Source organism: Pinus tabuliformis, chromosome 5_1 (genome assembly GCF_031772625.1).
Source record: "Pinus tabuliformis cultivar Carrire ecotype Pingquan chromosome 5_1, CPIR1, whole genome shotgun sequence".
Classification (NCBI taxonomy): Eukaryota; Viridiplantae; Streptophyta; class Pinopsida; order Pinales; family Pinaceae; genus Pinus; species Pinus tabuliformis.
In genome coordinates this window covers 124,971,875-124,987,329 of record NC_142305.1, presented here as the reverse complement: position 1 = coordinate 124,987,329, position 15,455 = coordinate 124,971,875, and the positions used below count along the sequence as shown (strand labels likewise).

The 15,455-nt window shown below is 37.4% G+C and overlaps 2 protein-coding genes across 2 annotated transcripts; both read left to right on the top strand.

Moving 5' to 3' along the window:
• Nucleotides 1–8,280: 8,280 nt before the first annotated feature.
• On the top strand, nucleotides 8,281–9,315 carry LOC149163736 (uncharacterized). The gene is made up of 2 exons (XM_089429244.1): nucleotides 8,281–8,799; nucleotides 8,892–9,315. The coding sequence occupies exons 1-2, from the start codon at nucleotides 8,294–8,296 to the stop codon at nucleotides 9,313–9,315; spliced, it is 930 nt and encodes a 309-aa protein (XP_089285370.1). The 5' UTR covers nucleotides 8,281–8,293.
• Nucleotides 9,316–11,772: 2,457 nt separating this feature from the next.
• Nucleotides 11,773–15,003, top strand: LOC149163735 (cytochrome P450 716B1-like). Its single transcript, XM_089431836.1, has 3 exons — nucleotides 11,773–12,960; nucleotides 14,313–14,500; nucleotides 14,579–15,003. Exons 1-3 carry the CDS (start codon nucleotides 11,964–11,966, stop codon nucleotides 14,891–14,893), a joined length of 1,500 nt encoding a protein of 499 aa, XP_089287962.1. The 5' UTR covers nucleotides 11,773–11,963; the 3' UTR covers nucleotides 14,894–15,003.
• The last annotated feature ends 452 nt before the right edge of the window (nucleotides 15,004–15,455 follow it).

The following is a 15,455-nucleotide window of genomic DNA, read 5'->3' as shown; positions in this document are numbered from 1 at the left end:
TGTGAGACATTAGAAAAATATGAATTACATTGCAGAAATTCAAACAACAGTTGTAGAGGGCTTCAATCCCCACTTACCCACAAAGTGCAAAAACAACAATATAGCAGAAGATACCCACAAAGTTCAAGAACAACAATCTGGCAGAAGATGGTAGAAGTCATTACTGGTCGTTTTTTTTCTGTGAGACATTAGAAAAATATGAATTACATTTGCAGAAATTCAAACAACAGTTGTAGAGGGCTTCACTCCCTACTTACCCAAAAAGTGCAACAACAACAATCTGCCACAAGATACCCACAAAGTGGAAGAACAACAATCAGCCAGAAGATGGTAGAAGTCATTATGGATCGATCGCTTTTGTCAGACATTAGACAAATATCAATTACATTTGCAGATATTCAAACAGCAGTTGTAGAGTGTTTCACTCCCAATTACCAGCAGGTTATCCTGTTGATTCTTAGCTTGATGCAGCTACACTACTGGGCTCTGTACCTGCATATAGTGTAGTGGCTTGGCTAATTTCAATTTTGACACCAAAAAAGCAACTAAAACCAATATTTCAAAATTAGCAGGAGTGAAAACATGAAGGAAAGAAGGTTGAACAAAATTATTACTGTCTAGAATACAAGTTCTAATTCAAATTGGATCAGTTTCAGTGAGATGGAGGGTTAAACTTTATAGGAATGGCAGACTTTCTTCTTTTTCCAAAAAGCTATAAGACTCACAACAATGGTTGGGCCGGAACCCTACAGAAGACAGTGAGTTGGTAATTGATGGAAAGTTGTGTGCATGACAGGGACACAAGTAGCATTCAAAGGTAGTCTTTATGACTTGCACATTGGTTGAGTTGGAGGAAATACTTGATATCCTGAGAATACAAGCAGCAGTCGCTTAGAGAACTTATTATACACAACATATAATAATGCAAAAACAAGTTCCAGTAGTTGACCTCTCTATCATGCAACATGCGTAAGAAAATTCAGAAACATAAGCCTAAACGCAATGTTGGCTCATGATTTTCTTGTTTAATTGCTGACACAAAGTGGAAAGGTTAGAAAAGACACAAAATATAATTGATAATAAGCCCTCGCAAATTCCAATTTTCACACCAAAAAAGCAACTAAAACCAATATTTCAAAATTAGCAGAAATAAAAAGATAAAGGAAAGAAGTTCGAACTAAATTAATAGTGTCTAGAATACAAGTTCTAATTAAAATTGGACCACTTAGTTATATTTCTCAGATCTTAGCTATAGAGAATTCCATAATATGTACAGGTATGAACACGTGGCCATAAACAGGTGTAAATGACTAAACACACTTACTGTAATAGGTATAGATATAAAGTACATAAGCTTAGCTGATTACATAGGTTAAGCTTAGTTAGCTCTAAGAGAATTCCATAATATGGACAGGTATGAACACGTGGCCATAAACAGGTGTAAATGACTAAACACACTTACTGTAATAGGTATAGATATAAAGTACATAAGCTTAGCTGATTACATAGGTTAAGCTTAGTTAGCTTCATTACCTTGGATTCATAGAACCAGGCTACCAGTAACACGGACAAGATATAAGTGTTTTTCAGATGTAAGAGAGCTTTGATGTTGCATTAAAACACTTTCGAAAAGGTAATGTGGCTATCTAAGCTATGAAAAGGGCCATTGGTTCATATCCTCTTGCTTCTCCTGCTTTTTTGTCGAATCAATTAATTAACTACTAAGTCATTCAAGCAAATGGTTTGTTTACATATCCCTTATGGTTTCAGCCACAGGAATCAAAACGAACACATGCAAGTGTAACAAGGGTACTTTACCATGACCCTCACAGCATGATATCTCAACAATGCAACAATAAAGGGATTGCTACCATTCACCTCCTTTGTCTTTTGATAGTGCAAACAAAGTTGCTGCCAGTAAAACATCTTTACAAGAGAGCCTAATTATTACAAGAACAAGAACATTAGTTGTAACCCTTAAATGTGCATCTGAAAGTGACTATATACATCAATTGTGTCTATGAAGCCATCTAGGAGATGAGACACTCCTAGCGTGTGCTTCTGATTCGAGAGAAATACACCATGAAAACTGAAAAAGTCAAATCCTACAGAGGATAAAATATGTCAATCTGTATGGACAATGACATCCGAACTATCCAACAAAAAGCTGCTATGTACGTGGAAATCTCGTAAACTGTATGTAACATCAGCAACGTCTTCTAGATATTTTTCATATGTCAGTCCTGTTAAGGATGGACAAAGTTCGATCAGCAAACAGTCTTTTAGAATGCACTTGTACTGAACATTTGTCTCTGTTTGGATAATGCAATTCAATTGTAAACTGCGTTGATATGTGGTTAACTTTCTGCATGTGGAACAAAAAGTTGATCCATGAAAACTGTTCCAAATGTATTGGCGGGCAGAGAGCAATTGTTGCATATTGTAACAAAAGGTTCTGCATGTATGTTTGCTATCGTCAACATTCCTTTAACCTGGTCCATGTTTCAGTACAGGTCTAGCGTTAGATACTGTAATAAAAATGCTAAGAGGACGTTAAATGAATGAGCATAATTTAGGAGAACAACAAATAAAGATTTATAATATATATTTTGTGCATTATGAAAGAACCTTTGTTGTTGACGCAGGTAGTTTACTGAGGTCTGCAAGTACTCTGTTCGAAGTGACGGTTGTAATGAAGGTGGATCTGCAAGTGCGTAATGATCCATGTTCTTTGCCTCTGACAAGATTTCGAAACAACATCATTGGTGCTTCTTGTTTCGAAATTTGTTGTTGTATGGATTTGAAAATTGATTGAAATGTACTGAAAAGATGAACCTGCGTTGCAAAATGTACTAGTGTTAAATGTAATTGCTTTTAAGTGAATGTTAAAAAGTATAGATGATTTAAATGTTAAAAAGAATAAATGATTGAATTTTTATATACCGTAGCTTTGTCTTTTTGAGATGGGCCGTCCTTGATAGTTAGCACATATTGACCGGCTATTTCTTTCGCAGCTGTTACAAGACCGGCTATTGTGCCGGTTGTGAATGCAGTTGTCGTGCTGGTGAGCTGGTTAATAGTCGTCGTCGGTACAAATGTGTATTGCGTACAGATGGGTGGGATTGTTTCCAGGATGCTCTTCTCATGTAGAACAAGTATGCACGTACAGTCTCCATGGTCATAAACTGTTTTGGGAGAGACCTTGAAATCTGTGATACAAATTGCCTGGCCGACTACAAGTTTGGCTTCAATAGCAGCAATCAGGTTATGTGGCACATTCAGTGTGATTGTCATATTCCCTTTGCTATCCACTAGGTCAGCACGTAACAATTGAATTCCGTGGACTTGGTTGACCAGTGTTTTGTATATCACAAGAATCTGACCGTGAAAGATTGTTCCCATTTTTAGGCCTTTCAACTCCTCTATTGTGATCGGTGTGCATAGTTGATGCTTAGCTCCTATTTCAGATTTACTTTCCTGTTTCTGCCTGTAGAACAATATTAAAGAATCTGAATTAACATTATGTTTGTACTACAAAACTTGTAAGAATAGATTTGAAGGTTATTTAGTTACTTTTTAGCAGTTTCTGAGACGTTGCAAGTCTCTGAGAGACAGCATGCCTCTGGAGCAGTTACTTCTTCGTGTTGTCTTTTCATATTAGTTATCTGTTTATCAGTCTCTGAGACGTTGCAAGTCTCTGAGAGAGAGCAAGCCTCTGGAGGAGTTACTTCTTCGTGCTGTCTTTTCATATTAGTTATCTGTACAACACGAGTACAAGCTATTAGGTCTACAAGCAAAATGTGTTCCATGTAATAATAAATCTGTGCATAACGTTATTCTATGTGTCGTTACATACCTAGATGAGTTCGCGCAGAGTGTTGCAAGGAAGCTACAAGAAATAGACTTTTAGTATGGCCATTGGAGGTTGATATTGCTTGCATAACACAGCATTTGTTTGAATATGAAGTTTGTTTGAATATGAAGTTTAGCAAATTGTAGAGAAACTTGTGTATCAATGCTACTTTGATTTTGCTACATGCTAAAATTGGTTTGTACTAAGGGTCGTTAGAGCTGTAGTAGCGCATATAATATGCTGTGATCAGACCAATAAGCCCATGTTACATTTATTTCACACTGTTTCATAGGCAAAGTTGTCCAGATATAGGCCTCATTAATAAAGTAGTGGTAAAAATTGGATTATAGAGTCTCTAAAATTCATAAAAAAATAAATCTAATTTACAGGGACTGTTGTTTGAAGGATTGCAGTGAATTTTGGAAGATTGTTTAGGTCTGATATATCACCTACAACAGTGATATAAACACCTAACAGGGACATAATAAGCAATCTACAGTCATACCTTCTCATTGGCATATATCTTGCATTGTTTTGCTTTGCAATTCTATCATCCACATGATCACGAATGTTATTCATTTACACATACTCTCACAAAAAAATGATCAATTATTCTGCTTTGCAATTCTATCATCCACATGAAGCATAAGAATCATCCTTTTCAAGGTGAAAAGTCTTCTATCCATTCCCCTTTGTACTTCTACTTTTATGTGAACACTGATAGGTCATCATGTATTGTATAAGCTCTTATGTATGATATGGCACTCATTGAAGTTAAAGCAATGTGATTACAAGATTCAGAGTGATACAAATGTTATGGATATGTAGTAGGCATATTCCAGTTTATTGGGTTCCACTTCAGTTTCAACGCTTTACTCCAAGTTTCAACTTGTGTTACATAATTAGTGCGAATTTCCTCTTGTATTCAATGTCAATGCAGGTGCAGGTGCATTCTCAGGCTGAACTTAATGCAGGTCAGCAATTAAACAAGAAAATCATGACCCGACATTGCGTTTAGGCTTATGTTTCTGAATTTTCTTAGGCATATTGCATTTATACAAAAGCTGATCAAGAAGCAACTTTATTAACAAGGAAACACTCAGTTAATCTCACTTTAAAGAGACTTCAATTCTGAAGGTCATGTCTCTACTTGTCACAAATGTTTGGTTGTCACCTTACGTAATTTTGATGACTGATTGAGTCTATTAAAAGACTAACATTATCATTGCAGAACTCTGATACAAGTTTGCAGCATTTTGATCTTTCCTTGCAGTGATTGTGCAGTGGCATCTTTACATTGTTTCTAGCACATAAGCTTGGATTTTGTTATTGGCAGTATTCCTAGCATCCTGGTGATGCCTTTTGTGCCTTGATTTTCTAACTTGCTTGTGATTCTGGGAGGTCTGATATACTGCTTCTAGGATATGATATAAGTTTGCAGAGGTTTGATTTCACTCTACAGTGGTGTTCTTAAAATCATTATTCGCATAAATCTCTTCCCTTTGCCTTGAGGATAGCCTAGATTTATCATTTGCATTATTGGGCTTGCATTGCTTGGCTTTCCTTACAGTTTTTGAAGGACTTTTACGTTAAATTAGAAGTCTGATATATGCATCATTAAATCTGATCATTAATAAAGCAGTGGTAAAAATTGGATTCTAGAGTCTCTAAAATTCATAAAGAAATAAATCTAATTTACAGGGACTCTTGTTTGAAGGATTGCAGTGAATTTTGGAGGATTGTTTAGGTCTGATATATCACCTACAACAGTGATATAAGCACCTAACAGGGACATAATAAGCAATCTACAGTCATACCTTCTCATTGGCATATATCACGTAATTTTGATGACTGATTGAGTCTATTAAAAGACTAACATTATCATTGCAGAACTCTGATACAAGTTTGCAGCATTTTGAACTCTCAGGTATTATATAAGGCCATTCTCAGAAAAAAAACTAATAATACATAAAGGCATCATACATCTACTTACAGAAGGCCTCATACATATAGAAGGCCATTGTCAGGAAAAAAAACTAATGATACATATGTAGGAACATGAGGTTTCATCCACAAAGAGGTGACACTGGCCTCATACATTTGCTTATGGATCTGAGATATTACATAAGGACATTGTCATCTCTTCTACGGAAGAAACACAACATGCCCTTTACCTTTTCATGAAAAGGGATTCATACAAGTTTCAAGGACAGGCCCATTGGGTCTATAGTTGAGATTTTCCTATCATATTAAAAAACCCAGTCTAGGATCTGACTAGATAAAGTAGAACGAACTTATCAATAGTTTGCTTAACTATTGGAAACATATGGGGAAGGCAGTTTTTTTATCATGGCCAATTCAAATCATTAGTAAAAGAGTTTCAAACTTAAGCTTATTCAATCACATTAATAGTTAACAGCAAGAATATCAAAGAAGATAAACTAAGAAATCAATTACTTGCCCACATAAACTCAATTTTATGTGAATCTAAATAACTGCAAATGTGCAGGGCTGTAAGCATAATATGAAAAGATCAAGCAGCATAAACATGAGTCATGGTGTACTATCATATAAGTAGTTTAGGAGCTGTAGCTCAATTCTTTTCAGACAAGAGGAAACTTAAGGTCAAGGGTCTACTCATATAGGTCTCGTAAACTTAAATATATATGCACGACATCTAGCTACCTACCAGACCGAGGAATCATGTACAAGCTAATATTATCAATACTATTATGGAAATAAGGAAGTAGTATACCCATTGATATGCCAATTCTTCCTATATTAGGCGTGTATTTGGTGAATGACCTAAGGGAATCATAGGGAACAGAGGAAAATAGGCAATTCGTGTGAGCTGTGATGTATTAAGCAAAGGAAACTCTGGAGATTCTCAGACTCAGCTACATGAAAACACTGCTGATTTAGATGCTCTGTTGAGTTCTGATGAAGAGGAAAGTAGCAATGGTCAGGAGAGTAGCACTGGTCACTCACCAGGTGAATATAGTGGAAATAAAAAGGCATGTACAAAAGTTAGGGATGATACTATTGCTGGGATATCAGCCAAGCAAACAGTTAGCAATCAACAGGAACATAAAGAAGAGGAAGCAGACTTTGGACCTGCTATTATTGAAGAATCAGTTGGCCAGTCTAGCATAAATGACAACTCTTCTTTGTTTGATGACTCCCTTCTGGTCACTCTGACCCAGGAAGTGGACATCCAAACCAAGAATTGCAAAAATGCCAAGGAGAATGAATGTAACAACAAGAATATCCGTGCATTGAGTGTTGTTAGCATGCTGACTGAGGGAAGTACAAAGAATACTGCACTTAGATGCAGACATACGCATAGCTCATTTTACTACTATGGGATTTGAACTAGTTACATATCACTATTTATTACCTATGTCGTTTGAGCTACAAAGAGGAAAATAGACATGACCTATATATACAGGAAAAGGCAGATATAAGTAGCAGTCCGTGTAGACTAAGCTTCATGAGCAGAGTAAGCATAGTCATCACGTAATCACTACTACTTAGCTTGTCATAACATACGTAAATAGAGTGCATTCAATAGTCTTATCACATAGTCTGGACTAGTTACTCATATTAGAAATGGGCTATAGCTGTATCACTAATAAGAGGTTATTGTAAGCTCCTAGTCTATACCTGTGAAATCTCCTGTAATTCAGAGCTTATGGAGGAAATTCTAAAAATAGATGAAAAGTTGCTAAACTTGATTAACAAAATTGAAAACAGCAGAAAGAAGATATCGGAAACAGAAACCAAGAGGTATACAGAAATCCAGCAACATCAAATGAAGATATGTGAACTTGTTGGTAAGGTCCAAGACATAGAAGCTGAGCTGAAACTCTGCAGAGGCTAAAATATATCAAAACAATGTAATAACATAAACAATACCTGAAATAGACCAATGTAGTGGACCGCGAGCAAAATAAGAAGTCAAAGCAAGGTAACAACGAAATCATTTCTAACCTTATTAACCTTATTATATAAGAACAAAAGTAACTTACACGTAGCAGGCGCTGCATGCATAATGTGGAATGGAATGAAATGTGTACACAATACACATACAAATGGCCTGGATTACCTTAACCCCCATCAAATAAGCTTAGGTGATGGCCCAACAGATGTTGGGGATAACTTTAGTACACATAGGAGGGGTTCAGACACGTAAATCTAGAGGAACTGAATGTTAGGTCTCCCACGTTTCTTTATGTATGTTATAACGCTTTAGCATTAATATAAAAGTTAGAATACTAAGCTTCATTAACTTGCCATATAACCTATTGAACTTAGGATCTTACCAGCCATTCCGCGCATCTGTCTCTACCTGCTGGCTGGCTAGAGCTGCTCAGGAACCTCCTTAGCATCATTGTTCTCTTTTCACTGATGTGATTGTGATTATCTCCAGGCTCTGTCAATATGTCTGAGATGCTCAGAAAACGCAGCCGAGATCTGGAGTGCCTGCCCGACTACACTGATGTCCGGGAGTGGAAACGCTTCCAGGTTGAAGAAATGGATCAGTTTCATCATCCTCTGCTGTTAGATAAAACCCTAGCAGCAGTAGAAGAAGAGTACGTTCCTAGCGAGGAGGCCGTAAATGAAGTCATGAGAAGGCTGGAGGAAGAAATTGGCATGACTTCTTATCCGTCCTCAAACCTTGGGGATGATTCAACGGCCTACGACAAGTCTAGAGGCCATGAAGGCCGAGAAACCCTAGCTTCAGACTCGGGGATTGATCTGATTTATCTGCTGGAGGCTTCAGACGATGAGCTCGGAATTCCCCTGAGCCCCGTTCTGGACTTGAAGGATGAAGTCTGCCAATCCCCCAACGAAACATCCGAGTGTTTGTTCAACAACCCGGATCTTGAATCCTTTGGTGAAAATTGGCACTTTGAGGACAGTTGCAGAGGTCGAAGGATTTTCATGTACGAATTGCCCGAGAAATTCAACACAGATGTCTTCAAACTGTGCGAGTTTGGGCTTGCAAAATGGCTCAACATATGTATGAGATGCTCAGAAAACGCAACCGAGATCTGGAGTGCCTACCCGACTACACTGATGTCCCGGAGTGGAAACGCTTCCAGGTTGAAGAAATGGATCAGTTTCATCATCCTCTGCTGTTAGATAAAACCCTAGCAGCAGTAGAAGAAGAGTACGTTCCTAGCGAGGAGGCCATAAATGAAGTCATGAGAAGGCTGGAGGAAGAAATTGGCGTGACTTCTTATCCATCCTCAAACCTTGGGGATGATTCAACGACCTACGACAAGTCTAGAGCCCATGAAGGTCGTGAAACCCTAACTTCAGACTCGGGGATTGATCTGATTTATCTGCTGGAGGCTTCAGACGATGAGCTCAGAATTCCCCTGAGCCCCGTTCTGGTCTTGGGCAAAATGGCTCAACATATGACTGAGATGCTCAACAATGGCCTACGACAAGTCTAGAGGCCATGAAGGCCGACAAACCCTAACTTCAGACTCGGGGATTGATCTGATTTATCTGTTGGAGGCTTTAGAGGATGAGCTCGGAATTCCCTTGAGCCCCGTTCTGGTCTTGAAGGATGAAGTCTGCCAATCCCCCAACGAAACAACAACCCGGATCTTGAATCCTTTGGTGAAAATTGGCACTTTGAGGACAGTTGCAGAGGTCGAAGGATTTTCATGTACGAATTGCCCGAGAAATTCAACACAGATGTCTTCAAACGTGACCGTGCCTTTCCAGACGTGATGCTTCTCACAACGAGGGTTTTAACTCACCTCTGCGATGGCGCAATCCCTGGTACATGGATTTGGCTGAACAGTATTTGCAAGGGTTGGAAAAGATTTCTCATAGGCACGCATCTGCCTGTCTTCGTGGTGGTTATAGCACGGCCACAACTGCACAGCTGCAGCCCCTGCATGCAGAACACCTGCCTGCAAATACGCTCGAATCAAAATTGTAAAGACTCAATTAAAATTCCAAACACTCCAAACTAATGCTAGGAAACGCTAACATTAATACCCGAATTCCTCTGACGGTCAGCAATAACATACACGCCTATTTCCCTTAGCCTAAGCTCTGGCCTCTCCCGCCTCGGGAAGAGGCCAAATAAGATGGCAGTCTAGAGCACCTTGGTCATCCTGGCGGGGAGGGCACACAACATTCTGAAACCTTGATTTAAACCTTGATATAACCAACGCATTCGGCGAAACAGGACTCCGAATTAATGCTAACTCAAACAAAACTGATTCCTATAGTCCCTGGCCAGGGACTAATAACATGTGATTAAGTTAATATAGCTAATATGTTTGTAGTGTTCATTAATAAATAATAATTCTTTTATAATTTATGAAAAAAAATATTATAAAAATAATGCATTTAATCATATTTTAGTGATTTTTTATTTACAAGGTTATACATTTAACTATTTTTTAAATAATTTTTTATTTATTTTATCTCTATATCTTATAATATATATGCTTTTTAAATAAATAATTTCAAAAAATATAACATTTTACTTTATTACATTTTATACTATTTTTTTTTTATATATTCATCCTTGTTTATTTAGTGTTATAATATTTTTCTAGTTATATCATGATAATAATATTTCAAGAAGCTATAACTATGTCTATAACAAAAATTGGTATGAGTTAGATAATACAAGCAAGTGGTGGTAAATCCTTAAGTATTTGTATTGCACATTATTTTGATTTCAAAATATAGATTTATAATACATCAATTTCACTTTATAGATATCAGTGAGTACTAATTAATGGAATAGCCTTAAACATTATGATAATTGAGGAAATTATAATCTAACAATCTACTTCTTTGTTGAAATTTTTCATTTAATTTCTTAGTGCTATATTATATAATTTTATTAATCTTAATTTTGTATTTAATAATTTTTTTTTAACTATATATTTAAGTCTCTCAACTCTACACAATAATAATAAAATATATTTATTTATATGGAATTCGTGTTTAACATTTTAATTCTTTTAAATATAAATCATAGTATGTTATCATAATTTTATTGATAATTATAATTTTAAAACTTGAGATAAAAATTCATAATAGTTTTTTACATAATACCTATTTATATTATAAAGTTAGTGATTTACAAATCAACTAAAAATTAATATTAATATTATATATAAACTAGTCATTAAAATGTCCATCAACTCTTTTCAAAATTTATAAACTTAAAATTTAGATTTCTAAATTAATAATATTTAACTCTATTAAAAAAATAGAACAAATTAGTTTAATTTTTAATTATATTAATTTCAAATAATTATGTATATAATTTTAATTATTCATATGAATAATTAGAAATAGAAATAGGCCTCTAGTACGTCTTCAAAGTGTTTAGAGTTTGTTTTTTTTGGACAAAAGGAAATGGGTTAACTGGTAAAGATCTAGAGGCCTCTCGCAAGAGTGTAAGCTTACCACCAGCACGTGGCCTAGCTTTTCTTGAATAAGAGTGATGAGTCATTCTGCATTCATAGCAGCCAATAATAATTATCCCAATTTGACAATTAAATTACGATAAACTTTCCTGCTATATAAAAAATATTAATATATATATATATATGATATACAAACGTCATTATATTTTCGACAACGAACGAGATAAATAGACTGAAAATAACTATTCTATAGACCATAAATACAAAGATGTTATATACCCACTATTAGATTCTGGCAAGCCAGTGATCCAACCACTGACATATATACAGCTCGTGGCCCATGGGCAGACTAGTTATTTATCGGCGGATGAATGAACCCTTGCCACTTAAAAACGACTGTGCGCCCGTGAAACAAGGAAGTCTACGCTCACGAAACATATGGACTCGAAGCATTGTGGAAGACAACAAAGTCAATAGAAAATTGGGTAGTAATTATCCAAGGAAAACGTTGCTCGAATGGATTGGTTCTTCCTACAGGGCACCCAGTTGGAGACACGGTGTCACTGCCTGCAACATAGATATATATTTGTATTGGGCCGTCACGCCCAACAATAAGCCACTGTTTGTATGTGATCTCCGGGCCGTGAGCTTATACGTTTTTCAGTTCCAGCTTTGGAGCCCGTCAAATTATACTTACCATGATTTGGAAAGAAGCTGCGACAGTGCTACACAAGGCCCAACATCTGGAGAAGCCACCCTTCATCTTCACTGTGTTGATCGCATCTTTTATAGGATTCGCCGCCTTCTCTTATCTCGTCACTAACCGTAGAACTAGGGCATTACGAGGAATCCCGCCCGGCACCTTTGGATGGCCTTTGATCGGCGAGACATTAGAATTTCTGGGATGCCAGAGAAGGGGATGTCCCCAGGATTTCTGTGACCATCGAACACAGAAGTATGGAAACGTGTTCACCACTTCCCTTGTTGGGCACCCGACAGTGGTATTCTGTAGTCCCCAAGGCAACCGCTTCTTGTTCGCCAACGAGAACAAACTGGTGGTAAATTCATGGCCCACCTCTGTGGGAAATCTCTTCAGAAGTTCTTTAATTACAGCAGTTGGAGACGATGCCAAGAGGTTGAGGAGAATCCTGATGACGTTCCTGAGGCCGGAAGCCCTTCAGAAATTTGTAGGGCGAGTGGATTCCATGACTAAAGATCACCTGGCTGAGTACTGGATCGGTAAAGATGAGGTGAGGGCTTTACCTCTATTGAAACGTTACACTTTCTCTCTGGCTTGTGATTTGTTTTCCAGCATAAACGATCGAGAAGAGCAAGAGCGGTTTTGGCATCATTTTATGGTTTTTGTGAAAGGAGTAATGCAGATTCCCATAGATCTACCTGGTACGCGATATAACAAAGCCAGGCGCGCAGCTAATGCCATTCGCCAACAACTCGGCAGCCTTCTTAATGAGAGGAAATATGCATTGGCTATGGGAAAAGCTTCTCCAGAGCAAGATTTATTGTCTTTCCTGCTCTCTAATGTTGACGAGCAGGGTTCGTCTCTCACAGACAACGAGATTCAGGACAATATCCTTCTGCTATTATATGCAGGTCATGACACCAGCAGTTCTACTTTGACGGTGCTGCTTAAATTTTTGGCGGAGAACCCTCAGTGCTATGAAGAAGTACTAAGAGGTACGCCCAGTCAATCAATTATCCTTCAATACTAGAATTAGAGATTGATTTATCGTATCACCTATTATGTTTTCCGGTGGGAGGCCTCCGTGCTTTTTTAGGGCAGTTATGTTAGAGAATAAGTAGGTGGATGATTCTTGAGATATTTATCTGTGAACCCTAGTTCTGTTGAAAATATAGATGGGTATTTCTGATGACGTCCATGTTCCCCTACCTAGAGGACTAGCTTTTTTTTTCCACACAGGAAAAATTGCTTTCTATTATATAAAATGAGAAAGTACATATATCAGAGAGAGAGGGATTCTCAATAGCCGATGAAATCCATTACCACTCTGTACAACTAACCTGGAACTGGGAAAACAATGTCATATACCTCCTTATGGTAGATAGGAATCAGCATAGGTCAAGTCAAAAAAGCCCGACCAGCCAAAAGAAAACCTGGTGATGATCATTCCAAAAAAAACAGGGGAGTGACAGAGAGCCCTGCAGACCAAAAGAACTCCTTAAATAGGGATGGGGCATTCCCCTCTCTGAATGCCATCTTCAAATTTCTGGAAGATAATATGATGAGGATCGGAGGTGCAGCCCATTTTTGAGAGGCTATCTGCTTCACAGTTTTGGGTCCTATAGATATGCAGAATAGATATATGATGGGACTTGGCAGACAGAGCTTTGATGTGGAGCTTCCATGGGTCAAGTGCTGAAGAATTTAAAGAGCCCTTGTCAAGAATTTAAAGAGCCCTTGTCATTAGCCCATTCTATTACTATTGTGGAGTCACCAAAAACAATGAGTTCTGTCAGATTCAGCCATATTGCATAGTGAAGGACCCCAAAGTGTCAGTCAAGTTGACTGGGGTGTTACATCCCAGGCCACAGTGCCAATAAAATCTATAAAAAAGCTCAGGACCAATATGAATGGCCACACCACATCCACAAGAATAAGAAATTGATGCGCAGTCAAAGAAACCCACAGGATAGGTTTACGAAAGGTCTCTAGGAGGGACAGGACGTTTATGATCAGAGGACAAGGGGACAGAAAATTCTGAATAGTAAGAAAGAATGCTGTAACAGGTCCTCAAGATATTTGGCAAAACTTGATCAAAGTATAGGCATTTCTAGACTTCCATATACACCAGATAATAAAGAAGGCCAAAGTACTATGTGGTTTGTAATCCACTGTCCACCAACCGAGGCAAGAGATTATGTCCGGACCATCCCAATCAACAGGATAGTTCATCATTTGAAGTACCCAATAAGTGGATGCTAAATTAAGTTTCTTTCGTTTTTTAAAAAGCACTTATATCATTTGTTACAGTTTTCTTAAACCCTAAAGTTTCATTTGATATTTCCAGAGCAACTGGATATAGCAAGTTCAAAGAAGGCAGGGCAACTTCTAGAATGGGAGGACCTCCAAAGAATGAAATATTCGTGGAGAGTTGCTCAGGAAGCGCTTCGGCTGTACCCTGCTGCTCAAGGAACTTTTCGCAAGGCCATCAAAGATTTCACATACGAGGGATTCACAATCCCTAAAGGATGGAAGGTGAGTCCCTGCCTCAAATCCTTGTTTCAGAATTTTACTGAGACTAACTATCTTACTATTATTGGGTATTATGAACAGTTGTATTGGACCGTCAATTCGACCCACCGGAAATCTGAGTATTTCAGCGACCCGGACAAATTCGATCCATCGAGATTTGAGGGAGAGGGACCTCCTCCCTACACGTTTGTTCCATTTGGAGGTGGCCCACGAATGTGCCCGGGTAATGAGTTTGCAAGAATGGAAATTCTTGTTTTTCTCCATAATATTGTAAAGAATTTCAGGTGGAATTTAGTGAATCCCTGTGAGCAGGTGATTGTGGACCCCATGCCTTCCCCTGTCGATGGATTGCCCATAAAACTTGTTCCGCACGACGAAGGGAGGATTTCCGTTTAGAAAGAACCGTGACCAACCCCAATAATGCATTTCAAATAAAGTGATGACTGGATTTGCACAAAATTATATTCTATTTTATTTAAGTAGGATTCCTTCTCTTTGATACACAACTTGTTGGATTCTAGAATTGGTGCCATGGTAAGGTTTACATTGCCATTTATTTATTAAAGAGGGTTAGGTTTTTTAATGTTGAAGATTGATACCTTGCCATTTATTTATTAAAGAGGGTTAGGTTTTTCAATGTTGAATATTGTAGGAATTTTTATGATGATACTTTGCAATTTATTTATTAGTTCATTTTTGAAAGTAGTTTTTTTTTTCTTGGTTCGTTTTTCAATATTTTTGGGTTGTCAAAAATAAATAATCGTTTAATATTTATGATATTCTCTTTAAGTTTGATGATTCCATTGGCATTATTTAAAGTTCCTAGCTACTTATTGTCCACATATGATAGATGTTCCAATAGACATTAACCCATTATTTTCCCTTCATTCCATGCCCTGTTTTACCTGTTCACTTGAAGTGATATTGGAATTTAGCTAGATTTTGGGTAAATTCATGT

Coding starts and splice junctions, on each gene's coding strand:
- LOC149163736 (XM_089429244.1), top strand. CDS start 8,294: ATGTCTGAGATGCTCAGAAAACGCAGCCGAGATCTGGAGTGCCTGCCC. Junction 8,800..8,891: donor AGAGGTCGAAGGATTTTCAT/GTACGAATTGCC, acceptor TGAGATGCTCAG/AAAACGCAACCGAGATCTGG.
- LOC149163735 (XM_089431836.1), top strand. CDS start 11,964: ATGATTTGGAAAGAAGCTGCGACAGTGCTACACAAGGCCCAACATCTG. Junction 12,961..14,312: donor CTATGAAGAAGTACTAAGAG/GTACGCCCAGTC, acceptor TGATATTTCCAG/AGCAACTGGATATAGCAAGT. Junction 14,501..14,578: donor CAATCCCTAAAGGATGGAAG/GTGAGTCCCTGC, acceptor TATTATGAACAG/TTGTATTGGACCGTCAATTC.